This window comes from Cydia strobilella, chromosome Z, assembly GCF_947568885.1.
Source record: "Cydia strobilella chromosome Z, ilCydStro3.1, whole genome shotgun sequence".
In the NCBI taxonomy this organism is placed as follows: Eukaryota; Metazoa; Arthropoda; class Insecta; order Lepidoptera; family Tortricidae; genus Cydia; species Cydia strobilella.
Genome location: NC_086068.1, coordinates 24,701,844 through 24,729,746, shown reverse-complemented (window position 1 = coordinate 24,729,746; position 27,903 = coordinate 24,701,844). Strand labels below are relative to the sequence as shown.

Here is a 27,903-nt window from a genome sequence, read left to right as displayed (position 1 = left end):
ATGCTGCACTTCATGATAAAAGCAAGCCGCTTTGCACAGTGCTAGTAGGGACCAAACTGAGTGATTTGACCCGCAGCAGCGCAAGTTTCACCCCTTAGGAACAGAGATGGCGCCACTTCTTTAAAAAATATTTCAAAAAATTCTACAAGCTAAACCAATGAACCGATTTAAATGTTTAATATCTCAAATGAAAGCTCATTATATAAATTACTTTTAAAAAAATACTCAAAAAATATATACTGATTACTTTCGACAAAAAACGGCATCTTAAGTTTTTTTTTTTACTCGATTGATAGTTTTTACTTGGTTTCTCAAAAAAAATGTATGGAACATAAATAGCTTAATGCATGTATATATTACTGAATAAATAACAAGTATTATAAAAAAACCCGACACCGATACCTCTCATACTTCACGAAATATAAAAGTTTGAATGTGAGTGTAAATTTCTTCAAAATATATTTCAAAAAATTCTACAAGCTTAACTATTTGACTGATTTCGATGTTTAATATCTCAAATAAAAGCTCATTATATACATTACTTATAAAAAATACTCATAAAACATATACTGAACCCTTTTGGCAAAAAACGGCATCTTTTTATTTATTTTTCTTACTCGATTGATAGTTTTTACTTGATTTCTTAAAAAAAATATTATGGAACATGAATAGTTTAATAAATATATATATAGTACTGAGTATATTAAAGTATTACAAAAAAACCCGACACCGATACCTTTCATTCTTCACGAAATATTTAAGTTCAATTATGCACGTTCTTACAAATAAATCCTTTAAAAGAAATCTTCAACCGCAGTAAGTGCACTGATTTTAATATGAAATGTGTCATATGAAAAGAAATCACCCAATTTATTTTAATAAATAAAAAAAATTATCAATAAAAACTGAATAAAGTTTTTTCCTGGTGGTGAATTACAAAAAAAATATAACAAATCTAAAATTAGGAATTATTTTTATTTAAAGTGACTACATTTGTAAACAAAAAACTTAAATGTCCTCTTCGGGTTCATATTTATTTATTGCAACCATGGTTTTATAGGTATTACAAATTCTTGGTAGTTCCACATGGACCCCGTGGGGGCATAGCAATAATACATGCATACTTAGGATCTAATCTTAAATCTATGTGTATAATATAAAAGTAGGTCAATTTAGTAGTTTTTATACATATAAGCCGAATTGAATCAGATAATTGTCAGTGTATTAAATACAAAAATAAACGGGCAACTAATTATTATTAGGTGATGTCAAATTATATGGTTCACCGGTAGATGTAAAACTGAAAAAGAAAAGTCGTTTTGAAGTACTCGTACCATTCCAATACTACAAAATCACTGATCATACATGAACTGGTTGCTGTAGATTACTGTTGAATTATTTTTGTGCCTAGTTGATAACCATTAAACCTAAAATTTTGTGCCAGACCTATAATTAGTGGTCAGCATGCAAAATAACCCTGGATTGAAAATTACATTAACTTACTTTTGATTTGTACAGCCACATTTGCATGATTTACACTGGGCTGTGCATGGCCAGCTGACGCGACGACACCCACAATGCATAGTTTCGCAGCCAGATTTGCAGCCACAATGGTCCAAGAGGCTTAATTGAGACCAAATCGCGGTAACTGCCGACCATTCCGGAGTCCAACTCTCTTTTTCCTCAGTCCATCCCCAAAAAGATGTACATGGTATGGAAACTTCTGGTTTCAGAGCGTTTCCCCATATATGGCCCTCTTGGTAAGCTGCTCGAAGTGCATGTTTATAGAGAGCAGCTGATGTAGGTGGCAGGGTTGGCAGGTTCTAATTTATCGGCCAAATCAGATTTGTTCCCTGAACGACGCCCTCCATTTAATGACAACGAAGGTGGACAAATTTGGTTTTCGTACTCCAGTACAACAATTCAAGAATTCTTCCAAGAATTCGTTCAGATCAAGCTGCCTTTCTCTGGCCACTATAAAAAGACGGGAAAATAGGAGTATGTCAACTTTTAAGTTTTTGATTTTGTCAGTTGTCAGGTGTGTAACTACATATTTTAATTTTAGTATAAAGTTACCCTAGATTTGTGTTATTGTTTGGCCAAACGGAACACATAAACGTAAATGAAGTTCACAAATATTTGTTTGCTTCAAAAAAACAAGCTTGTGACAAGCCTGCCACCTACATCAGCTGCTCTCTATAAACATGCACTTCGAGCGGCTTACCAAGCGGGCCATATATGGGGAAACGCTATGAAACCAGAAGTTTCCATACCATGTCCATCTTCTTAGGGATGGACTGAGGAAAAAGAGAGTTGGACTCCGGAATGGTCGGCAGTTACAGCGATTTGGTCGAAATTAAGCCTCTTGGACCATTGTGGCTGCAAATCTGGCTGCGAAACTATGCGTTGTGAGTGTCGTCGCGTCAGCTTACCATGCACAGCCCAGTGTAAATCATGCAAAGGTGGCTGTACAAATCAAAAGTAAGTTAATGTCATTTTCAATCCAGAGTTATTTTGCATGCTGACCACTGAATACAGGTCTGGCACAAAATTATAGGTTTAATGGTAATCAACTAGGCACAAAAATAATTCAACAGTGAATCTACAGGCACAAAAATTATCCAACAGTAATCTACAGCAACCAGTTCATGTATGATCGGTGATTTTGTAGTATTGAAATGGTACGAGTACTTCTCAAAACGACTTTTTTTTTCAGTTCTACATCTACCGGTGAACCCGAAGAGGACATTTAAGTTTTTTGTTTACAAATGTAGTCACTTTAAATAAAAATAATTCCTAATTTTAGATTTGTTATATTTTTTTGTAGTTCAGCACCAGGAAAAAACTTTATTCAGTTTTTATTTATTAATTTTTTTATTTATTAAAATAAATTGGGTGATTTCTTTTCATATGACACATTTAATATTAAAATCAGTGCACTTACTGCGGTTGAAGATTTCTTTTAAAGAATTTATTTGTAAGAACGTGCATAATTGAACTTAAATATTTCGCGAAGAATGAAAGGTATCGGTGTCGGGTTTTTTTGTAATACTTTTATATACTCAGTACTATATATATATTTACTAAACTATTCTTGTTCCATAATTTTTTTTTATGAAATCAAGTAAAAACTATCAATCGAGTAAGAAAAAAAACTTAAGATGCCGTTTTTTGCCAAAAGTATTCAGTATATGTTTTTTGAATATCTTTTTATAAGTAGTATATATAATGAGCTTTTATTTGAGATATTAAACATTAAAATCGGTCGAATAGTTTAGCTTGTAGAATTATTTGGAATATATCTTGAAGAAATTTACACTCACATTCAAACTTTCATATTTCGAAAAGTATGAGAGATATCGGTGTCGGGTTTTTTTTCATAATACTTGTTATTTATTCAGTAATATATACATGCATTAAACTATTCATATTCCATACAATTTTTTTGAGAAATCAAGTAAAAACTATCAATCGAGTAAAAAAACAAACTTAAAATTCCCGTTTTTATCAAAAGTATTGAGTATATATTTTTTGAGTATTTTTTTAAAAGTAATGTATATAATGCGCTTTCATTTGAGATATTAAACATTTAAATCGGTTCATTGGTTTAGCTTGTAGAATTTTTTGAAATATTTTTTAAAGAAGTGGCGCCATCTATGTTCCTAAGGGGTGAAACTGCCGCTGCTGCGGGTCAAATCGCTCAGTTTGGTCCCTACTATCACTGTGCAGAGCGGCTTGCTTTTATCATGAAGTGCAGCATTTTGTTCATAACAAGTATGACTAGCTGAGGATTCGTTTTAAACGGACGACCTTGGGAGTCCGTTTAATTGAATCCGAAGCCAGCAAGTAGCCTTCCTGCCGAGTCATATATAGTGCTTTTCTCAAAAATGGCGCAATAAATACAAATATAATAAAAATATTTTACAGAAGCAACGTTCTTATGTATATATTTTCACAGAAAAAAGTAAAAACAATTGATAAGATTTGCTTTGCCGCCTTTTTATTTTTTTTAATTGAAAAACGAAGTGTATTTTTCTGCCGAAAATACGCCAACCTATTTGAGACAGCTAAATAGTCGCAGTACCAACCTAATACTAATAAGTACTGATCATCTGTTTGGCTGTTTAATGGACCTATGCCTTTATTTGATATGGCTACTTAAACTTTTAAAAAGTTTGGAACTCGACAAATAATGGAATTTGTATGCAACATTGCAGTCCCGAAATCGAGACTGCAATGTTTTTAACTTTTTAATTTTTTGACTGACCATAAACTACGCACTTAGCAACTTAATTTTTAACCGGCAACGTCGACTTTGCCGTCTATTTTTGAGAAAAGAATATTATTATTTTCTTTATTTATTTCGGGTTTTAGGTTAGGGTTTCATAACATGCATATAAAAGTAAAATACAAAAACACTTACAAAACATTACAAAAAATATATAAACACATTATAAAAAACCTAACCTAGGGTTCCGCCGGCAGCGGGGCAGGGCCCAAGCTGTCGGTGGTCAGGGCCGCAGAGAGAGGAGCCGGCTCAGCCGGCGGACTATCCGCGCCGTGTCCAAGATTACCGCCTTATTATTATCAAAGATAGATACTCCGTAATAGATGTATACAGTCTAAGGAAAAAACGTGCCTCGAAAATCAAGAAAATTTGATTCTCGTTCAGAGGGCGCTACTAGTTTTGGCCTACAGTCGTATAGATGGCGTTGACGGTTTCGTTTGTTATTTAACAATTTTAACGCATATCAGTGAAAGAACATGGGTCAAAATCATCAATATAATTAATGCACATAAAAAAAATCATTTATCTATATTTAAATACATTTTATCGTATTTTTACAAATCTTCAATTTTAGTTTTAAAGTGTGTCAACAGATGGCAGTGAATTTACTGGGGTTACAAAATTTACTATGACAGTACCGCTCTAGTATAAGTTACTCTATGTTATTATTTATTATTATAGCCTCGTTACAGAATTTGACCTAAGAAGACTATGACAAATACTGAACAAGACTAGTTAAGAACGTGTTGCGAATAGAGAATGATATAAACGAAAAAAGAATGACACGAACGATGATCATATCCCAACATTATACTTACAGATGACTTGGAGCCCCCCGGCTCATTTTTCCTGCTATCGTCGAGGCCTAACAACTTGTCGGCGTTGGACGTGGACGGCACTGTGAACTCCTTGTTGCTGTCCGAGCCGGTGCTGCCGATGCTGGACGCGTTAGAGCTGGTGCGCCCCGAGGGCCCGCCAGTCGCTTCCAGGTCGCTCACGTCGGGAGTATGGTTGTCGCAGGAACTCTCGCCCATCTGCTCCGCTTTATACAGCTTTCCTTTAGGAAAGTCCTTCTTCTCTTGGACACCACTACTAAGAAGTTTTTGCATAAAGTCAGGCTTGTAGACTTCTTTCCTCGGAAGCTCCTCAACTGTGCTTGCAGGTTTTCGAGAATGTATCATATTTTTTATTGTTGCATTACTATCTTCACAATCTTCTGTTTTGCTACAGCCAGGTAAACTGTAGTCATTGGATATAATATTTGGGAAGGCGGATATGGTCTCCGAGCTGGACGCCAGACTAGAGCTCGCACTGGACAAGTTGCCGGAGTAATGTGGACTCGCAGCTATTTTGCCATCCACAATCATACTAGAACAATGATTTATTATTCTATTCTCCTCATCGAAGTCCTGGCGCTCTATATCATCTATCTTATGCTTGGAATTATCTTTAGATGTAGCTTCATTGTCAACCACACAGGCTTCACTGTCAGTCTTATTTTCCGTGTCAAAGGAGACATTATTAACCCCTTCATATGCATCAAACTTAAAATGAGAACATGTTGGATCCATTCTAGAGTATTGCGTGAGCTCTGAAAAGGAACCAGTAAATTAGTTAGTCTATTTCATAAAGTTGTCTTTTAGTCGCAACATATCTTTGTAAATTATTAACATTATTATTTAGTCAGGTCATAAGTTCTGTCACAAAGATTTTTACAGATTAAAACGTTATAGGTATAGATCCCTTATTCTTATACTTTTAAACGAGCAATTCTTGTATATATATTTCGGGGATCTCGGAAACCGCTCTAACGATTTCGATGAAATTTGCTATATGGGGGTTTTCGGGGGCGAAAAATCGATCTAGCTAGGCCATAATCTCTGGGAAAACGCGCATTTTTGATTTTTTATATGTTTTCCGAGCAAAGCTCGGTCTCCCAGATATATTATCTATATGTATATATAAACGTAAAAATCCTGACTGACTGACTGACTCACTTAAATCAACGCCCAGCCCAAACCGTTGGACCTAGAGAGCTAAATTTTTTACAATAGGTAGTTTTTTATAACGTCCACTAAGAAGGGATTTTTCAAAGGGCAAAAGGCAGGGGTCGGCAACAGGCGGCCCGCGGGCCGCATGTGGCCCGCGAACCTCTCACTTGCGGCCCGCGAGCCTCCCTGGCTATTTTGTATGTAATTTTGACAAACTACAATACCTGATAAAGTCATAGATATTATCAAAGTGCGGCCCGCGTCAATTTCGTTAACTGCTATGTGGCCCTTGGCTGCTAAAAGGTTGCCGACCCCTGCCCTAAGGGGATGAAATGTGGGTCCAAAGTTTGTATGGGGTTCAAGTTTTATTTTAAGCTAGCAATTTGAAACTTCGTTAAAAGATATATTCTTAAAATACAAGAAAACAAATTTCAGCGTTTTTGATAATTCATTGCCCAAGGTGGTGAAAAGGGTTTGAAAGTTTGTATAGAGTACAATTTTTATTTTAAGCTAGGAATTAGAAACTTCGTAAAAAGGTATTTAATTAAAAGGGAAGAAAACTTATTTCAGCATTTTTGAAAATTCATCCCCCAAGGTGGTAAAAAAGAGGTTGAAAGTGTGTATGGAGATCAAACCTTTTTTTGAGTACAGGACTTCAGTCTTTGTATGAAGGCATATTATTAGAATACAAGAATAGTACATTTCGATGCTAGTGAGGAAAGTATGTCATCACTTCACGAGTACCGAGATATCTTGCCACGAGCCGTAGGCGAGTGGCAACACTCGGGACGAGTGAAGAATGACATTTCCGCACGTGTATCGAACGACGTTTTTTAATACAGTTGCGAAAAAATAAGAAAAGCAACAAGTAAGGAATGGAATTCGAAACTTTTATATTATTAATTCTGTGACATCATTGACATTGATATTATGAAGAGGTGTTTTTCTAGCTTTTATTCGACTAGAATAGATCTTGTTATTATTATTGAACCCACTTCAATGAGTTTTTTTTTTCAAATGCATGTTCTACAAGACAGAAACAATAGTAAATATTAAAACATTGTACTATTATTACCTAAATATCGTTATTTATGATTATTTGTGTATCGTATATTTATAAAAACAATATCGAATGTTGCCTTTGGAAACTTAAAACATTCTTGCAGTAAGAAAATACGCCTCTTCTTTGACAGCCGTTCCGTTCCATTCAGACAACTTATTAAGAACGGGTTTTCAACATTAAAAAATAAATGTGTTATAATACTTATAATGATGAAGAGGCAAGTAATAAAATATGAAATATGCATATTTTTCGTATTCTTACATTAACAGTAGGTTTTTATGTTGATTACGACGTTTAAAGGAAACTAATATTAACACTCATCAATAAGTAGTCATGAATTGGAACAAGTAAAAATTTAAAAAAATTGGAAAAGTAAAAAGCACTAGTTCGCGAAAACCAACTTTCCGCACGCTAAACAGCCACGAAAAGTAGCACTTTTTGAGCAACTGTAAGTAATTTAAGCGTTCTTAAATATTGGATGACCCTAAAAGGGTTAAAAAGGGGTTGAAACTTTAAATCCATTACAAATGCTTATTGAAACTTCTTAGAAAGGCATTGTATAATATTACAAAAAAAGTTATTTCAACGTTCTTAATAATTCTACCCCCTAAGGGTGTTTAAAAGGGGACGTAAGTTTATATGTAGTACAAGTTTTCGTTTTAGCTAGGAACATGAAACTTGGTAAAAGGGCATTATATTAAAATAGACGAAAACTGATTGCACCATGTTTTTTTTATACTACGTCGGTGGCAAACAAGCATACGGCCCGCCTGATGTTAAGCAGTCTCCATAGCCTATGTACGCCTGCAACTCCAGAGGAGTTACATGCGCTTGCATGTGCATGGTGTTTGAAAAGTCTGTATTAATTAAGTTTGCAGCGGGAGCGAACATTTTTTTAAATAGTGGACTTGAAATCTAAGTGTTGAGAGGGATTATATCGAGAACAACTTTTTTCAGGTAGGGGCTTGAAACTTCGTACTTTGTGAAAGACAATTTTCATGCGCTGTATAATTATTAACAAATGATTTACCGTCCCTACTGATATCTTTTGCTGCATAATGTTCTATGCTCATTTAAAATATATAACCACCAACATACAAATCCACGCGTACGAAGTCGCGGGCAACAGCTAGTTCATTTATATGGGTTGAAAGTAATGATGTACCGACTATGGGTTTGGCCGACTAGCCGACTAATCGGCGCTCGGATTGCCGATTAGTTGGATAGTCGGCCACAAAAAATCATTCTGATTTTTGCGTTGCGCTATTTACCATATTAACTGAAAGATGATTCCCGCTTGTTCACGGATCTAATGTTGATCGTGTGGTGTCCCAATTCAATTATTTTCATTGATCTTGACCCGATTTGTAGTACACTTTATTGGAGTCCTTTACAGGCCAGTCATTCAAGAACCCATCCCCGGCGAATATGCATGGGCCAAAGAAATGGGCTCTGTGCTCCGCCATCACACATTAAAAATTCCCCTGCGGATTATCTCATTCATAATTCGTTCTCACAGGGAAACTTCACACAACTTACTAAAGCTGTACTTGGTTGGCCTAAAGCAAAGGGGGTGCAAAAAAAAAGACTTAGAATTTTTTTAGTAGGTAAAATAACATGTCTGTTCTGGTCTGACATGTCCCCTCTGTTTGATCGCGATCATCGCGGTCAACCTAACACACTCCTCCTCGCTTCGCTCGTCGTCGCACCTATCTTGTTTCTGTTACTTAAATTTACTGTTCCAAATAATTGATTTTAATTTGTCAAGTAGTGGTTTCAACTTGCGGGTCAAATATCTCGGTCATTTTTGACTTTAGAGAAAAGTTTTTCCTACAAAACATGCTTATTTTAGCGTATTCTCTACGATAACACAATAAAAAAATTGTTGTCATAATAACATCACTGATGAAATTTTTTCTAAGTGTCGGCACCTCCTTTGCTTTAGTCCAACCGGAAGAAATTAGGGGCGAATTAGCAGCTTACTGACACAGACCGAATTCCACGCGGGCGGAGCCGCGGGCACAGCTAGTCATAAATAAGTCTGCAAAAAATCAGAACTACGGGATCTGACGCAAACGCTAAATGTATAAAGTATTAGTATTAGGGAATGCAAATCGGTTATAACCATAACCGAAATAATCGGTTATAACCGATAATCGAAATAATCGGTTATAACCGATTATTTTGACAAAATTGCATAACCGATTATTGGAATCTTGAATAACCGATTACGGTTATTTTCGATTATTTATTTATGACTTAAATTGTATGAATAAAGATCAATAAAAATTTATTCAATTTCATTCAATTCAATAATATTTTAATTGAAGTTTGACGTTTAAAATAACACTTGCACTGCGTGTGCTATCAAAATCGTTGCAGTTGAGTTACATATTATGAAATTAAATTAAAAGCAGTGAACTAAGACCTGATGTTAATTTTTGGCATCAAATAGTGAATGGGTATATAATATTTAATTACAATATTATTTGTTTCTAAACTCACGTGGTTCTTACAATTCTTTCAGGACATCCGAAGTAACCTGAAACAATTATATTAAAATAGTTATTTACGATTCAAGTGCGAATTACCTATTCGCACGTGTATCGTACAACGTTTTACAGTACATATTATGGCCCTTTAAATTTTCGGCGTACATGATAACTTGCACTTAAAACACTCAATACGCTACGTAATGTATGTTACATATAGTTACGTAATGTGCTTATTATAGCACAGGGTGTCGTAATGAACCACCATGTGTACTGTAAAATGTTATAAACTATATAAAGTATAACTCTTGATAATTATATATCATAATCAATTATATATCATAAGTTATAAGTTATATAATGTGCAAAACATATTTTTCTCATTTAGCCCAAAAAACTATGTATTTAATGTATTCCATGTCAGTCTTTTGGGTCACAGATTCAGATTATGTGTACCAAAATCCAACCTAAATGAACCAGTAGTTTCGGATAAAATAGGCCGTGATAGACGCCCCAGTGACCCAATAAAGGTTCTGTTTTTTCCTTTGAGGTATGGAGCCCTACAAAAGCCCCAAATTTTTCTTTACAATTTGTTTGTCAGTTTTCATAAATTACTTAGTCATCGTTCAAAATAATATCATACTCACTTTCACGCCCGTAACATTTAGAATATTTTTATAGTCAAACTTTGCGTGGCATTAGCATTAGAGCTATCTAACGACTTATAATTGGGGCTTATTTAAAAATATTTAAGAATTTCTAGTTACACTAACACCTTATCTTACACTCCCAATCAATTGATTAATAAACGATTGATTCCTTCATTATTCGTACCAATTCTCATAGTTCTCATACTAAGACGCATATTTTACACCAAAAGAGTCTTTATATGCGAATGTCATGATTTATTTATGTTTATATGACAGATAGCAGTTGAATAATAATTATAATGTGGCAACATCATTGCGTTACCCCGATTAGTACGGGGTAGTTGGGAAAATACCTGGCAACACGGTAGGTAGCTAGGTAGTGGGGCACGAAAGCCAGTTGGACTGGCTCGTGAGACTCGTTCACTTGGATCGAGGCAGTCAAAGAGGACACATCGTGAAGGATCAGTCAAGTCAGAATACCTGCAAGTACCTCCATTGGTGTATAAGTAATAATTAGAGTAACCCATAGAAGCTGAACCTTCACACGTACATAGATTAAATGTCCCAAAAACTTTTTAATGATTAAAATATCGAATAAAGTAAGCCCTTCGAGTACATTTTGTGTTGTAATTCCTTACTACAGTTACTACTGGGATTTCGTATTTCGATGCGACGCAAACGACGATTATTTCTATCTTTAAAGGGCTGTATATTTTGAACCATTTTAGGTAGGTACTCCAAACTTTTAGGAAATACGTATTATTATTATATTACTGCTATATCCTGCAATAATTATATAAAAAAATGTTTAAAAAAAATATGGGTCTATGGACAAGGAACTCAAGGGTTGCTATGTAGGGTAATATTGGCCGCCATCTTGAATATCTCACTTCGATTTCGATCGGGCAACCGGCAAATTCGGATTCGGCGGAATCAAATTGGGTTAAAAAAACCGGTTGCCAAGAAGTACGTAATTTGATTTGCCAGTCGCATCAAGGAGAGTGATTTTGATTTTTTATGGTTCCGTACCTCAAAAGGAAAAAACGGAACCCTTATAGGATCACTCGTGCGTCTGTCTGCCTGTCGGTCTGTCTGTCTGTCTGTCACAGCCTATTTTCTCCGAAACCACTGGACCAATTAAGTTGAAATTTGGTACACATATGTAAGTTTGTGACCCAAAGATGGACATGTAACGTAAACAAATTAATTTTACCCTCGGGGGCCACTTTTGGTAGACTGGAGGAAACCGGCCTGTTTGGAGAAAAGTCGTCGACATCTCTTCTAAATACCTACAACTGGTATGGATATGTTCCTCATTGTGTCCAGAATACGAATTGACCGGTTGTGGTTTATGGAGGGGGGGGGACGGGTGCTACAAAAGGGGGGCAAAGATAGCGGCCGACTGTCAACGAAATTTGTTCACATCTCGTGCCCTATGAGACCGATCGGGTCGTGTGAGATGTCATTTGAAAGACAATTAAACGTATTATAATTGTTTCTAATTAACCGTAGTCATCACTTTAGTCGTTTACAAAATATTTGAAAAAATTTGTTTTTTTTTACCGTGGACGTTTGCATAAGTACTGATAAAACATGCTTATAACTCAATAAATTATAACTTTACCGCAATGAATGTTATTACAAAATATACGGGAAATTTTATAAGCTTTCCAAAAACATAAGTTTTATTTGTATATAATACTATATAACCAAGTAATGATGAATTTTGTTCAGCATGGGTCACTGCGCATCGTCATATGAATGGCGGCTGACCGTCGTCGTATTTTTATTATTTCTCGGATTCTATTTTATGGATCAAATCGGGATAGGTATGATTTGAAAGCATTTTAAATGTACTGTAATCGATTCGTTGAAGTCTGAGATGAAAAATTAACTGTTTGATTTTTTTAAAGAAAATTTTACATTTTACTCAAAAGGTTCCGTTAATGACCAAAATGATTTGAGAAACAGATTATTTAACGTGAATAATACCTAATAAAAATTAGATTTTTTTATTAGCTTTCTAAAAATATAGATTTAGTTACCAAATAACTAATAGTATATATATATCAATGCCCATTTTTGTCAAGCAAGTACAAACGTCGCGGCGGCGGTAGACGAGCAGCATACTATTGTTAGGTATTGTTTGAAAGTACATTTATTTATAATGTTCCTAAATGAGAGGCTATTGTTTTTATCATCGCGAATCATCTAATATCGATGAACAATGTGGTTAAATAATTAATCTTCGATATGCTATGCTTCCAAAAATAGTCACGTTCTAAGTACATAACTTCGTTAAGTTCGTAGCTTCATGATTGCATGACGATTGCACATGAAGTAGTGAATATCTATGTCGCTATTTGACTCACATCCACATGTACCTAAAACGTTTTCGAACCAACTCCGTAGTTAATAACAATAATAACTTAAAATCACCTTCAAGATCTGGGGCTTGTGGCGTTTTAAAGTGAGATTAGTCGCCGCATGTTCCCTCGCCTATAGAATAGTCTTTGTAGGTATTAAACTCAATTTAGGGAGTACGTTACATTAAAAAAAGACAGGCAACAAATATAAAAACCTTTAATATATGTCATCTCTACACACATACTTACAATTCAAAAAATCACATAAGCACAAGCAAGCTTTATATAAGACCTAGTAAGAATTACTAGGTTTTATGGGCCACAATGGGTCTATACTTAGTCCATATAATTATAGGGAATTTACTCCACCTATATAACGTGGTAACCATTAATAATAGAAAAAGGTTCACATTGAAACATACAATCGTTAATTTGGTATTGAAAAGAGTATTACTATCCGAGTAAAATATTGATAAAATAAAATAAAAAACATCAATCCACATAGTACTCGACCATTAAAAATTACTACAACGGGTCAGTAATCAACCAAAACCACAGAAATGGATCAAACTATACCTATGCATTACTCGTCTTTGAAATTATGTTGTTTGAAACAAGTATCTTTTCCTGAAAGTGACACACTCCAACAATGCACATTTGACTATGCTAAACAACATAATTTCGAAGACGAGTAATGCATAGGTATAGTTTCATCCATTTCTGTGGTTGCTGTTTATTATTGACCCTTTGTAGTAATTTTGAATGGTCGTGTTCCATGTGTGGATTTGTTTTTTTTTTTACTTTTATCCATAGTTTACTTGGAAAATAATACTCTTTTCAATACCAAATTAACGATTGTATGTTTCAATGTGAACCTTTTTTGTTTTTCTATTATTAATGGTTACCACGTTATATAGGTGGAGTAAATTCCCTATAATTATATGGACTAAGTATAGACCCATTGTGGTCCATAAAACCTAGTAATTCTTACTAGGTCTTATATAAAGCTTGCTTGTTGTGCTTATGTGATTTTATGAATTGTAAGTATGTGAATATGTGAATTGTAGAGATGACAGATATTAAAGGTTTTTATATTTGTTGCCCGTCTTTTTTTTAATGTAACGTACTCCCTAAATTGAGTTTAATACCAACAAATTATAGACTATTCTATAGGCGAGGGAACATGCGGCGACTAATCTCACTTTAAAACGCCACAAGCCCCAGATCTTGAAGGTGATTTTAAGTTATTATTGTTATTAACTACGGAGTTGGTTCGAAAACGTTTTAGGAACATGTGGTTGTGAGTCAAATAGCGACATAGATATTCACTACTTCATGTGCAGTCGTCATGCAATCATGAAGCTACGAACTTAACGAAGTTATGTACTTAGAACTTGACTATTTTTGGAAGCATAACTTATCGAAGATTAATTATTAAACCACATTGTTCATCGATATTGATGATTCGCGATGATAAAAACAATAGCCTCTCATTTAGGAACATTATAAATAAATGTACTTTCAAACAATACCTAACAATAGTATGCTGCTGGTCTGCCGCCGCCGCGACGTTTGTACTTGCTTGACAAAATGGGCATTGATATATATATATATTATTAGTTATTTGGTAACTAAATCTATTTTTTTAGAAAGCTAATAAAAAAATCTGATTTTTATTAGGTATTATTCACGTTAAATAATCTGTTTCTCAAATTATTTTGGTCATTAACGGAACCTTTTGGGTAAAATGTTAAATTTTCTTTAAAAAGAATCAAACAGTTAATTTTTCATCTCAGACTTCAAAGAACCGATTACAGTACATTTAAAATGCTTTCAAATCATACCTATCACGATTTCATCCGTAAAATAGAATCCGAGAAATAATAAAAATACGACGACGGTCAGCCGCCATTCATATGACGATGCGCAGTGACCCATGCTGAACAAAATTCATCATTACTTGGTTATATAGTATTATATACCAATAAAACTTATGTTTTTGAAAAGCTTATAAAATTTCCCGTATAATTTGTAATAACATTCATTGCGGTAATGTTATAATTTATTGAGTTATAAGCATGTTTTATCAGTACTTATGCAAACGTCCACGGAAAAAAAACCATATTTTTTCAAATATTTTGTAAACGACTAAAGTGATGACTACGGTTATTTAGAAACAATTATAATACGTTTAATTGTCTGTCAAATGACATCTCACACGACCCGATCGGTCTCATAGGGCTCGAGATGTGAACAAATTTCGATGACAGTCGGCCGCCATCGTTGCCCCCCTTTTGTAGCACCTGTCCCCCCCCCCATAAACCACAACCGGTCAATTCGTATTCTGGAGACCCGAAGGAACATATCCATACCAGTTGTAGGTATTTAGAAGAGATGTCTACGAAAATCGTGAAGGAGACGACTTTTGTTTAATCTGCCTCTAGACTATGGGAGATAAATGAGAAAATTAAAAAATAAAGTTTATCAAACTATATCGTGTTACATATCAAATGAAAGAGCTCATTGTGAGAATCTCAAATATATATTTTTTATAATTTTAAGATAAATAGTTTAGAAGTTATTCAAGAAAATAGGCAGAAAAAATGACCATACCCCCCTTTATCTCCGAAACTACTGGGTCAAAAATTTTGAAAAAAATACACAAAATAGATCTTTACCTATAGATCACCGGAAAACCTATTAGAAATGTGCAATCAAGCGTGAGTCGGACTTAATTACTTAGGTTTTGATCCGACCCCTACGGGTTTTTTAAAGACATTTCACATAAAGAATACATTGTTTTAATTGTGTAATGTACGGACCCCTTGGAACGCGAGTCCGACTCGCACTTGACCGGTTTTTTTTTTATCTACTTTGATAACATGTAACCCTTGCCTTAGCCCATGCCACAAACCCGCAGAAGCAATATGACATATCTTAATATGCATAATATACCTACTTGAGTTCAGACATGTACTTAGTAAACAGTAAACACAAAAATAGCAATGATAAGAGAACAGTTATTTGTGCAACAAAAGAGCAAAGTTCGATATTTCTTCGAGTACTTAGTTTGAGTCCAATGTAAGCGAAAGATTCTAATTTAAAATCTTCAGAGTAGCAAGGGAATCAAAAACATGAGATGGATGAGACTTTGATCTTGTGTAGCACACGAGAGTAAAAAATACAACCTAAAAAAAACAAAATATAGGAACTCATACTCGTTGGTGTTTGAAGGATGCATTCTGACTTTTTTTGGGGGTCTAAGTTTATAACCCTCAACATAAGGTTGCGGGTTGAATGACCTTTGAACGTTTTCTGTCTCTTTTCTTTTTATTAACAACGTGAAAGTGACAGCGAATAGAATCCAAGTATTTCAAACATGTTGACCCCGCACGTTGAAATGATATTCAAATGTAAAGGTCACTTCAATGTCGTTTTGTCTCATGCAGTGAACAAAATCTCATTATGCTTACTGTTTTTAAGCGGCAAAGTACCCTGGTTAGAGCTGCTAAGGTGAAAAGGTGTTTTCACATCACCTATTCGAAAAGGAAACTTTTCTTACCTGCTAGGAGGGATCAAAGTGGCACTTTTCTGTTCAAGGACATTTTGTTGCCATTATGAAATACATATGAAATTAGTATGCATATAATCGATTACAATTTCTTTATAATCATTGATTATAATTGTATGCACGTAATTGATTATTAATCAATTACGTGCATACAATTTTCTAACTTAAATAATATTTTGTTGTAATTGTAAACAATAAATCTAATTAGCATATTTTAAATTAATTAATAGCATATTAAAATTAAGTAAATTAATTAATTAGGGTAATATTTACAAAGAAACGTAAAAAACATTAGTTTAATAATTTAATTTATAATTTTGACATTTTAGGTCTCCTTAAACGCAGCCATACTTGTCTATGCAATTTAAAAAGTTTATATTTAAAAAGTTTTGTACAAATATTTGAAATATTTCACAAAGCATAATTATGCGGTTCTGTATTGTGTATAAATTTGTAAATACTTAGTTTAAATCAATAACTTTATAATAATAAATACAAGTGATATCAGTCTTCATAGTGTTCTTCCGAAGATTTGGTTCAAAGGGGTAAGAGCTAATTTGTTACCAGAAAAATCTACAAAAATAATGTACTTGATTTTCATTCTATCATTTTAGGTGTTTGCTGCTGTCTTTGAAAAGATATTAGGTACATAATTATGAGCTGTAGGTACTTTTCATTTGTCCTAAGGTCGTGTATGCATATTTTTGGCACTTTGTCCGTATCGATCTTTGCTTAAAATAATAATGCTTGGAAACCTAATATATGTATGTAATTTCCTCATAGGTGATGTGAAAAGCAGTATGTGTCACATGGTAGCAATATTATTTTCACCTTGGGCGTTAACACTTGAATCCCTCACTACGCTCAGGATTCTATTATAGAATCCTTCGCTTCGTTTAGGATTCAATTGTACGCCCTCGCCGTAAATATGTCATTTTGCTCCCTTGTGACACAATCTACTATTTCTATTAGGAACTAATAAAATAATTGAGCCAATGTGCTAACAAGTATTCCTTACAATTTTGCTAAAATTGACTTGATTTTAAAATATTTGTATCTCCCATGTTACAGAAATACAATTTCCAAGGAGCAGCACTGTACCACCACCTCAAGTTTGGAGACAACTTCATATGTTCTTTAACTAATGATCTGGCATCTATGTATCTGCACAACATGTTACAACACCTTGCAGTACCAAGCAAAAATAATATTATTACTACTTCAATTAAGGATATGACAAATCAAATCTAGTCTATCTGTATTGATCTGGTATTGAAATCATAGAATATGAGTATTACATATTCTTGGGACAGCTCGTCTCATTCTACATTCAAAAGCTCTATGTCAGATAGAAGTATCAATAATGCAAAGAAGGGTTTTAGGGTATTGAAAGAAAATAATGAATAACATTCATCCTTCATGTGACAAACTCCCACAGCAGGAAATAGAAATTTAATTATTTGACAGAATGTTATAATTCCAATAACTCAAAATTATGTTTAGTACTATGCCTTATGGGAAACGGTCGAAGAGATAGTTTAGATCCGGAAACCGCTACCAAATTTAAGTATGCTGTTGGGCATGGTACTGGGTCTCCAAAACTGCCGGGAGACAGCGGCGCCGGCCATCTACTTCAGCGGAATGACGTCATCAAAATGACTCCCGCCTCGTTGCTAATATTGCATTTTGCACCCAAACTATGCATTGCACATACACGTGTGGGGTATTAAACGAAAGCCAAGACAAGACAAGACAAGACAAGAGACGCCACACCCAGCCAGGAACATGCCTGCTCCGGACTAGCCGGCATACCAGGGGACGTAATTTTATGGGGAGTGACACGCTCTGGGATGGGAAGGGATAGTTATAATCAGCCGGCTATGCAGCCTTAAGCCAATATTGGAAAGTAGGTGGGGTAGGTTATGTCGTCGAGGGAGAGCGTTGGTGATATGCTTCTCGTTGTTTCCGTTTCGGTCTTCATAATGTCTTGTGTCAAGCAGGACAGATGTCATCTTGAGATGCCGTTTGTTCGTCGGTTCGGAGTGCTGGTTCTTCTTCTTCTTCTGATTCGCTGTCGGTTTCATCTTGTTGGTATATTTCTCTTGCTGCTTTGATGAATTCGTCTTTGTCGTCTGCCATGTTGGGCCAATCAGAGGGGTGCCTGGTGTAATACTCCATGTCTTGTGTCAGTGAGTTTTCCCACGTGTAGATTGGTCTACCAACTTTAAGTTTACTAGCTCTATAGTTATATGCAGCTTCTAAGAGGTGCGGTTTTGGGCGTCTTAGGATGTGTCCTAGGTAGCACATTCGGAGGCATTTTATCCTTTTTGTTATTGTTTTGCCGTTTAGTATATCGCAGACCTTACCAGGTTTCGGCGCTGTTCCTGATTTATTTATCATGTCTCTTAGGATTATTCGTTCGTATCGTCTAAGTTTCGATCTATTAGCTTTGGTTAAGGCCGCACATTTGAGCCCGTATGTGATGGTCGGTTCGATAACCATTTTATATAGCAGACGTGTAATCTGCCATTGCATACGAGACTCCTTGATGAAGTTTGTGAGGACCTTGGCGTTCCGGACAGCCTGCTTGCATCGTGTGTGAACTGTGCTATTTCTACAGAGGGTAGACGTGATGTAAGTTCCTAGATATTTGATTTCTTTCACTGGGGGTATTGGTGCGTTACTGAGTGTGACAAAGTTTCTTAGACCATGATCCGTATTTAGTGGGTCTCGTACTAACAATTTAGTTTTGGTTTCATTAACTCTGAGGCCTACCGTTTCGAAAAGGGATTTGGCCTTGGTGTAAATGGTGTCCAGTTGTTGTATACAGTTGGAGACTATGATTACGTCATCTGCAAATGCTAGTATGACCGGTAATTGTATTTCTTTGTCCTGATTAAGTTTCAGAAAGGTAAGTTCCTCTTCTAGGGTTATAAATACGTCATCCATTAGTATAGTAAACAGCCTGGGAGAGAGAGGGCACCCCTGTTTGACGCCTTTACCTTTATTAATCCACCTGGTTTGTTGACCGAACCATTTTATGCAGGTTGATTCGTTCATAGCCGCTTTGACTATTCTATTAGTCATAGCTCTGTTGGTTCTGCTCAGTAAGATATCTCTGAGGGCGTTTAGGTCCACTGTGTCGAAGGCTTTTTCTAAATCAATCGAGAGGACGTAGGTTTTATTACCAGCTCTCCACTCCTCATCCAAGATTCGGCGTAGTGTGAACATGTGGTCGTCTGTCGATCTATTTTTCAGAAAGGCTGCTTGGTAATTGCCTAGCTCCTTAGTTATTTCATCTAGCTTTGCTAGGAGAAAATTTGCGTATATTCTGTATCCTGTGGTGCAAATCGAAATGCGGCGGTAGTCGTTTACCGTTTTCGGGGTGGGTTTTTTTGGAAGAGGTACTTGGACTGACTGTGTCCAAGTAGACGGAAGGATATTTTTTCTCCAGGCCGTTTTTATATGGTCTAATATCTCGGATTTTAGATCTTGCGTGTTTGCCTTGTATAGCTCCGTGACCACCTGGTCGATACCGGGAGCGGTGCCGTTTCGCATTTGGCTAAGGATTTTGTCAATGTCGGCCATTGTGGGCTCATCTCCTAGTTCTGATGGGTCCTCATCGATGAGTCCGTCAATGAAGGGCCCCTCCATATTGTCAAGTTCTTTTTCCCACTTTGACATTGGAATAAAGGTGTTTTTGATTCGTCGCCTTTCTTTTTGCTTGTGCCGTCTGTAGAAGTCGTAGGTTATTTTCATTCTCATCGACGGGTGTGTTTTGGCTAGCCCGCTGAAGAACGTTCGGCATTCTTTTTCGTCGTCTGCGGCTTCGATCTCTTGTAAGCGCCGTCTACATTCTTTAAGCTTATTTCGAGCTGAGGAGTCTAGGGGGTTGCGTTTATTTTGGAATTTGGCCTTTTGTAGATTTGTTAGCGCCTCTTCTCGTTCCTTGGAGTAGTTCGGTTCGTATTTTAGGGTCTTATTGGCTGCAGTTTTCATTATGTTTGTGATGTTTTCCCATGTCAGTGGAGCTGATCCTTCCGCCCTACTCTTGTTTGTCAGTTCAGTTAAGCATCGTTGGTATTCTTTGATTGTTGTACTGTTTTGAAGTTGTTCGTAATTTAGGGTCCTGTAGTTGAATTCGCTTGTCAGATTCTCTTTGGGTGACTGGTAAGATGGCTTCTTATTGGATATCTCTTCTCTAGGTTTCAAGTTTCCCCATATGATTTTGTGGTCGGATAGGTTTGAGTACTCCCCTTTGATGAAATTGAAAATAGGTTGACTTCTTGCTTCTGTCATTATATGGTCGATTTGTGAAGTGGTCTTGCCTGATCTCCAGGTCAGTTTGCAGCTTCCCCGGCCAAACGATGTGTCTAGTCGGAATTTCTCTCGGTGGATCAAGTCTAATAAGATCTCTCCATTGTAGTTGGTTGTCTCGTGCAACAGGTTTCTACCAATTTGCTTTCGGTCACGGAGTGTGGCTGTGTCTTTGTGGCCTATGTGTGCATTGAAGTCGCCTAGGATGATAGGTATCGAGTTTTTCGGTTTCTTATCTAATAACTGCAAGAGGCGGGTTAGGTCATTTGCTGCAGCAGACGTTGCATTAGACCAGTGGGTTGTGACGATGAATAGTGTGGTTCCGCTGCCTGTAGCTATCGAGGCTACCATATTGTTTACGTTTGCTTTTGCCCAAATTAGTTTAAGGCCGCTATTTTTTCTGATAAGTATGGCTAGGCCTCTTTTGTTATTATTTCCACTTAGATGCCACGTATAGTGGTTTGAGTCGAACGTGCCGATTTTAAGATGCGTTTCTTGTAAGCACGCAATGTGTATTGACTTTTCTTCTAATATTGAGTCAATTTGACGTTTTTTAGTCTGTGTCGCAGCGCCTCTTACGTTCCATGTGGCCACGTTTATGTTTCCTATCTGTTTTTGAATGGCGTGGTGCGGTCTGGGGCGAGTGAGCCCGTAGCCGGTCGCGTCTGGTATCTCCTCTGGGGTGCCTGTTCCCGCTGTGAGGCGTAGGTCGTTTGGCGTTACGTCTCTGGTGAGGACTCCTAGGTGGCTTTCAAAGCAGTCATAGTGGTTTCCAGTGAATATAAGGCCTATATTTCCTACCGCGTCGTTCGGTATCTTGGGGGTAAAGCATGCTGTTTCTCGTGGTGGTAATCCCTGAAATATTTTCACATTTATGCCGTAGTATTCTGCCGCCGCTATTAAAATATCGGTACCGCCCCAAGTACCGTCTTGGTATTGTGATTTTATATAATTTATGATTTCTGCACTTCGTGCCGACGAGTCCAGGTTGCTCATAATTGCAAGGTGCATCTTTGGATCGCTTTGGTTTTCCTCGACATAACGAGCGAGGTCCCGTCGGATTGCCTGATAGTCAAATGTTAGGTCATATAAGTCGTTTATTTGGTGGGCTAATGCCCGGTACAGGCAGTTTCCATCCCCTTGTATCCTTAAGATTGGGGCTTCGTTTTCCATGTTGTTTCTTGTAGCTTATAGTATGAGCAGGTATGTACTTGCTTTGTTTATATAGCTAAGTTCTTATTATTATTACCTATACACGCAACTCAGCGTATAGAGTCGTACGTATCTTTGGTGTTCCTTCCAGACCTTTGCTTCTCTGAGCTTATCCTAATTGCCAGGGAGGGCCGTGCTGTGGAGAGGGCTTAAAATCTATCTGTTTGTATGCCGTTTAACTTAGTAGCTAATTATGTAGATTCTTAATTGTATAACATGTAGTGTAACTTAGACAGTGATCGGCCGTGTATGCTTAGGGTGCAACTATGTAGTATTGAGGTGTTATGCTGTGGAGAGGGTTTGTGATTCATGTACTTACGTTATGGGTTTTAGTTAAACTTATTAACTAGACTCTTAGGTGTATGACATGCAACTTAAGTAGAGGTGGCGAATAATGAACTGGTTGTATTAAGTACGCAGTTTGGGCCCTGCAATGGCTGGCATGAGTTATCGAAAGTTATTTTTGATGTCTGCTTTATTGTCTATATTATGATAATGTCTGAGCAACCCGAAAATTACTGACCGTACATTTAATTACTGTCCTGTGGATGTAGACAATAGGACCGAGAAACACGCAAAAAACCTTGCGTCAGTAGTTTTTGTAGTTTTTTTGTGTAATAAACGCTGTTTGTTAAGGGATCCTATGGTTTCCGGCATATGTTACCCTTTTACAACAAAATTGCGTTCTTAAAAGTTCTTAAAAGTAATTTATCTTTGTTAGCAAGACGGTCTTTGTTTTTATATATATTTTTATTGGTTTGTTCTATGGAATGAATGCACAATGTTTAGTATTGCCCTCGCACTGGCAAGGCGGTTCAAGAGAAAAGCCCCGGGTTTTGTGTGCCAGATGTCGAATAATATGTTCTGGAATTTCCGGGAAGCAATATGTCTCCAGATTCTGAGTCAGTGGGGTACCTAAGATTGTTATATACTACGAGTACACTGTTGGTTATAATGTAGGGTATTAATATGATCTTTAGTTGCCTGGATTGCGATGTAATCCTTCGATATATGCTGACCTCGTGTGTACTATTGTGTATACCATAGGTGTCTTAATGAGGGAGAATCATTTATTATTTAATGATAAGCAATGGTGCTAAATTGTGTTCGTAAATAAAGACTAATCAGGTAGATGTCGCTCCAACTCTAGCTGAAACTAGACCGATGAGTCAGCTTTTTAGTAATGAACTCTGCCTCTTTTACCTTTTTTACCTAGTACATTATATTCCCGGTTTATTATAGTACCCTTTATAGGTGCGATTACAAGATATGTGCTTGTCTGACCTTTGCTGTACTATTTATGAAGTGCTAACAACTGGTGGGCGGTTGAAGATATGTGTGCCTTCCTATGTTATTTATTCGCTTATTTAAGGGTATTAAGATAAATGCGCGATTGTCAGCGAGTAGTCAAGTCAAAATACGTTTAGTTATTATGTGTATTGGGGTGGGATATCGGCCTAGCTTTAAACTTAGGCTAAAGGCCTGGACAGATCTAGACTTTGTGCACCAGGGGTATTGTGCCTAAAGCTTTGGCCTAACAGACTTGGAAAGATCTCACCAAACTTTGCCGTGTTGTAGGCAGCCGCCGCGTCCCGGCGTTGGGCCGCTGATGCAGCAGCGATAGGCACGGACCGCACACAGGTACACTTAAGTACTATATAATCGGGAAGCACTGATAGCCGTCACTATAAACACTTTCACGGAATTCTGGAATTGGGCAATAGAGTGTCGCGAGAGCGCGGGACAGCTCTTGGTTGGATGTTAGCGCGGAACAAGCTCGACCATCTGGCGATGGGTGCTATTGTTTCGATGGGTGCTTTTAAGCGTTTATGAGGCTTATTTGTTCGCTCCGGGCACGACCGCTCGGTACCGCGTCCAAAATGGTTCTCGTGGGGTATTAAACGAAAGCCAATAAAATATTATATATTTCACTAATACACTATGTACCAAAATATACAATAGTTTAAGAGAAATTTAAAAATAAATCAAAATGATTAAAAAATAATTCGATTATTTGGGTTTTTCAACCAAACCAAAAGTCGTACGTTAAAGCAATGTACTTCAAAATTAAAGCTGATGTCTCAAGCCATACACTGATATCAAAATAATCAAAATCAGACCAAAAATGTGAAAAATATGCATCAACATGTAGGTATTTGCTAGAACAAATGCATTAGTTATAAAAATCGAAATTGGTAATTTTCAGGATAATCCGCATAAGCTTCTAGTATGTTATTAGCAATATAAAAAGGATCATAAAACTGCTGGGAGACAATCTCTATAGTGCCTGAGTGACAAATAATGGCGTCATACATGTGTCCGCTGCCGAAATTTGCAAAATCTAAATTATAACTATACCATGAGTCATACATACACGTGTGCTATATCAAACGAATGGTTATTAAATATATAATGATTCGTTAATACATTATTTATAAAAACAAATTTTAGGAGCTACAAACAAAGAAAAACCACTTTTTTTGAAAAAGTTCGTTTATATATACATATTTTATAGCTGAACTAAAAACGTTATAACAATGTTGCGTCTAATATAAAAGAAACCAGTTATTCAACTATACGTCACAGCTTAAATTTTTAATTTCCGATAAAAACTGTGGAAGTTGTACCAAAAAAACTAAAGCGCGCCTATAATTCTACCTTAATGCGCTCATATTATGCAAAGAATAGTCCTAATTATGGGGTATTAAATGAAAAAACATTACATAAAATACATGAAAACGACATTTTGGAGTGGAATCATAATTTATAAAATGAATTTGAAAAAAAAAAAAAAAAATTTACTGAAGCAAGTACAGAATAGGTGTTGAAGTCCCTGACTTCTGAGCTAGGTAAAAAAACCTGTTACAGAAGTCAGTGTCCTCTCCCAGACAATAGAAAATAGACAGAATTTGCTGTCTACGTGTGATGTATTGTTTACATGGAACTACTGAACTGATTTTGATAAATGAGGCGTCAATTCATTCGCCTTTGTTGCCCAGGTGCACAAAACATAAATTTTAACCGACTTTCAGAGGAGGAGATTAGGTATGAAAAGAAACCGTTGTTTTGCTTATTTATCAAACAAATTCAATTTATAAATTATAATTCCACTCCAAAATATTGTTATCATGTGTTTTATGTAATGTCCTTTCATTTAATACCCGATACTTAGTACTATTTTTTGCATAATATGAGCGCATTAAGGAAGAATTGTTGGCGCGCTTTAGTTTTTTTTCTACAACTTCCACAGTTTTCATCGAAAATCAAAAATTAAAGCGGTAACCTAAACCTGAATAACTGTTTTATCTAATAGTATAAGCAATATTTTATTAACGTTTTTAGTTTAGATATAAAATTGATATACACCTACTTTTTTCATAAAAAGTGGTATTGCTTTATTTATAGCTCTTAAACCAAAAATTTTTTTTGCAAACAATGTATAGTTGAATCATAATACATTTAATAACCTTTCATTACATGTAGCACACGTGTATGTGTGACTCATGGTATAGCTATAATTTACATTTTGCGAATTTCGGCAGTGAATATCTGTATGACGTCATTATTTGTTACACAGGGACAATAGAGATGGTCTCCCGACAGTTTTAGAATCCAGGTCGTATTGTTAATAACATACTAGAAGCTTATGCGAATTCTCTGGAATATGACCAATTTGGATTTTTTTAATTAAGGCATTTCGATGGATAATTTCCACAATTTTAATCAGTTTTTTTAAATATTAATGTAAGGCTTGAGACGTCATCTTTAATATTGTAGTACATTGCTGTAACGTCCGACTTTTTGTTTGGTTGTAAAACCCAAATAATTGTATTAATTTTTCCACCATTCTAATTTCTTTGTAATCTGCACTAAATATTGCTGTATAATTTGAGACACGGTGTATGAATAAAATATAGAACATTTAATTGGCTTTCATTTAGTACCCCACACGTGTATGTGCAATGTGTAGTTTGGGTGCAATATGCAATATTCGCAACGAAGCGGGAGTCATTTTGATGACGTCATTCCGCTGAAGTAAGTTGGAGACCGAATAACATGCCCAACAACATACTAAAAGTTGGTAGCGGTTTCCGGATGTGAACTATATTCCCATAAGGCAGTGCACTAGTTTGCCAGCTGAAGGGTTAAGCAATACTCCATAAGTAAAAAGAAGACTTAAATACATGCACCCTGTCAAATGACAACAAATCAATGGAAAATACACACCAACATTAAGAACCAGCCAAAGGAGGTATAAAAGGAAAATCAAGAAGATTTTCAGAGGAAAGAATATCAAGCAATTAACCCTTAAATGCATGATTTTTTCCTTTTGCCCGATATTAATATATGTGTCACGTAATTGTTGGCTGATTATGGGAAAAATTGTAAAAAAAATTATAACATCGATTTCCACTGACAAATCAGTGTTAGAAGTTGCACAGGCTGATTCATATTTTATGTAAATATAATTTTCAGCAAGAGATATGAAAAATCTTACTGACATCAGAAAGGTACACTATTTGTAATACACCCATGATAAAGTTTTTAAATATAAAATAATTACAAACCCTGAAAAAAACGTCCACAATCACATACTAAAGATCATCAAATTCAGGTTTTTTCAAATTTTCCGACATTTTGTCTTAAAACGAATGTAGTTTTTATAAATAAAAATATTGCGTAGATTAAATACCACTTAAATGCCTGATTAAATTAATTAATGTAATATAATTAATTATAGAAATAGAAATACTTTATTTGGTGTAAAATATAAAAGTTAACCTATTACATCTTATTCTAATACCAGCATATGCCGATGACTAAGATATTTAGCCATGGCACTGGTTTTCAGGGCTTTAGTTATATACAATCTGTTTAGTTATAGTTATATTCTAATGTGTTGTTATCATGTCTATAATACTCTTTGGTTTTGATACTACACTACAGCTGTGCATTAAGAAAAAAAACAAGAGCAAGCATTGCAAGGCCATTGCATGCAGGACTAACAGAATGTTTCTTAAGTAGGCTCAATGTCAGAATCAAGGCTAATCTAGTCATACATTATTCCTCTAGACAACGAATGCAACCACAAACAATAATTCCATAAGAAAAAAGCAAGAACGTAATAAACGAAAATGTGCACATTTTATATTTCATAATAATTAATAAATACATGTCTGTACGTGACTGTCACTTCATATTAAATAACAACGCTGCACATTCCTACTACGAGAACACAGGAAGTAAATCACGTTTCACTATTCCACCAAAAAAATCTCTTAAGACTGAAACGACCGTGAGAACTTTTTTTTTAAGAGCACAGGATTCACGTGCACAAGGTCTTAAAAAACGTGTGGACAATTTCTTAGTATTTAAGTTCAATTCGAACAACCTAGGCATTCGATTAGAAAAAGAGGGCCGCTCCCGGATGCTTAAGAATATGCTATAGGTATCTGGATAAATTGCATGCGCAGAAACGCATCCTGAGCAAAATAGCCGTCTGGGATTTTGATACGATAATGGTGTAAAAACAGTGGGTTGAGAAACTGCACTGCCGACACATCCACATATTCAACTCACTAAAACATACCTGAATACACTTCCGGTAGTCTCATAAGTTTTACTTCATTTTCTTTGAAACAACATAATTCAATGAATTACAAAACTAAAAATATGCAATATGCACCAATTAATTTCTTCACCTTCAAACACCGTGGTCGGCCATCGACCATATTCATTTTTTTTTTGTTGTCTGCCTTGGACCATAGACAATACAAAATTTTGTTTCATTTGTCTATGGAAGCCATGAATCCTCAGAATAATGACTAAAGCAAAGAAGCCGGGCAAAAATAAAAGCTTGGTAAAAGATATCGTATTCACAACACGCTATTACTTTTTGTCTATGAGTGAGTGAGACAACAATCCGCAAGTTCTTTCGTTTTTTTCAGTATTG

General features: G+C 35.8%; 1 protein-coding gene across 3 annotated transcripts in view; it reads right to left on the bottom strand.

The window, feature by feature from the left end:
• LOC134754211 (F-box/WD repeat-containing protein 7-like) overlaps positions 1 to 27,680 on the bottom strand; it is a 70,274-nt gene extending 42,594 nt beyond the window's left edge. The window contains exons 1-3 of one of the 3 annotated variants that reach the window (XM_063690372.1): positions 27,541 to 27,680; positions 9,840 to 9,884; positions 5,107 to 5,881 (exon numbers count right to left, since the gene is read on the bottom strand). In XM_063690372.1, coding sequence (XP_063546442.1) covers positions 5,107 to 5,859 — 753 coding nt within the window. In that variant the 5' untranslated portion in view covers positions 5,860 to 5,881; positions 9,840 to 9,884; positions 27,541 to 27,680. The remainder of the gene's footprint in view (positions 1 to 5,106; positions 5,882 to 9,839; positions 9,885 to 27,540) is intronic. The other 2 variants (XM_063690373.1, XM_063690374.1) reach the window with 2 other exon arrangements.
• Positions 27,681 to 27,903: the final 223 nt, after the last annotated feature.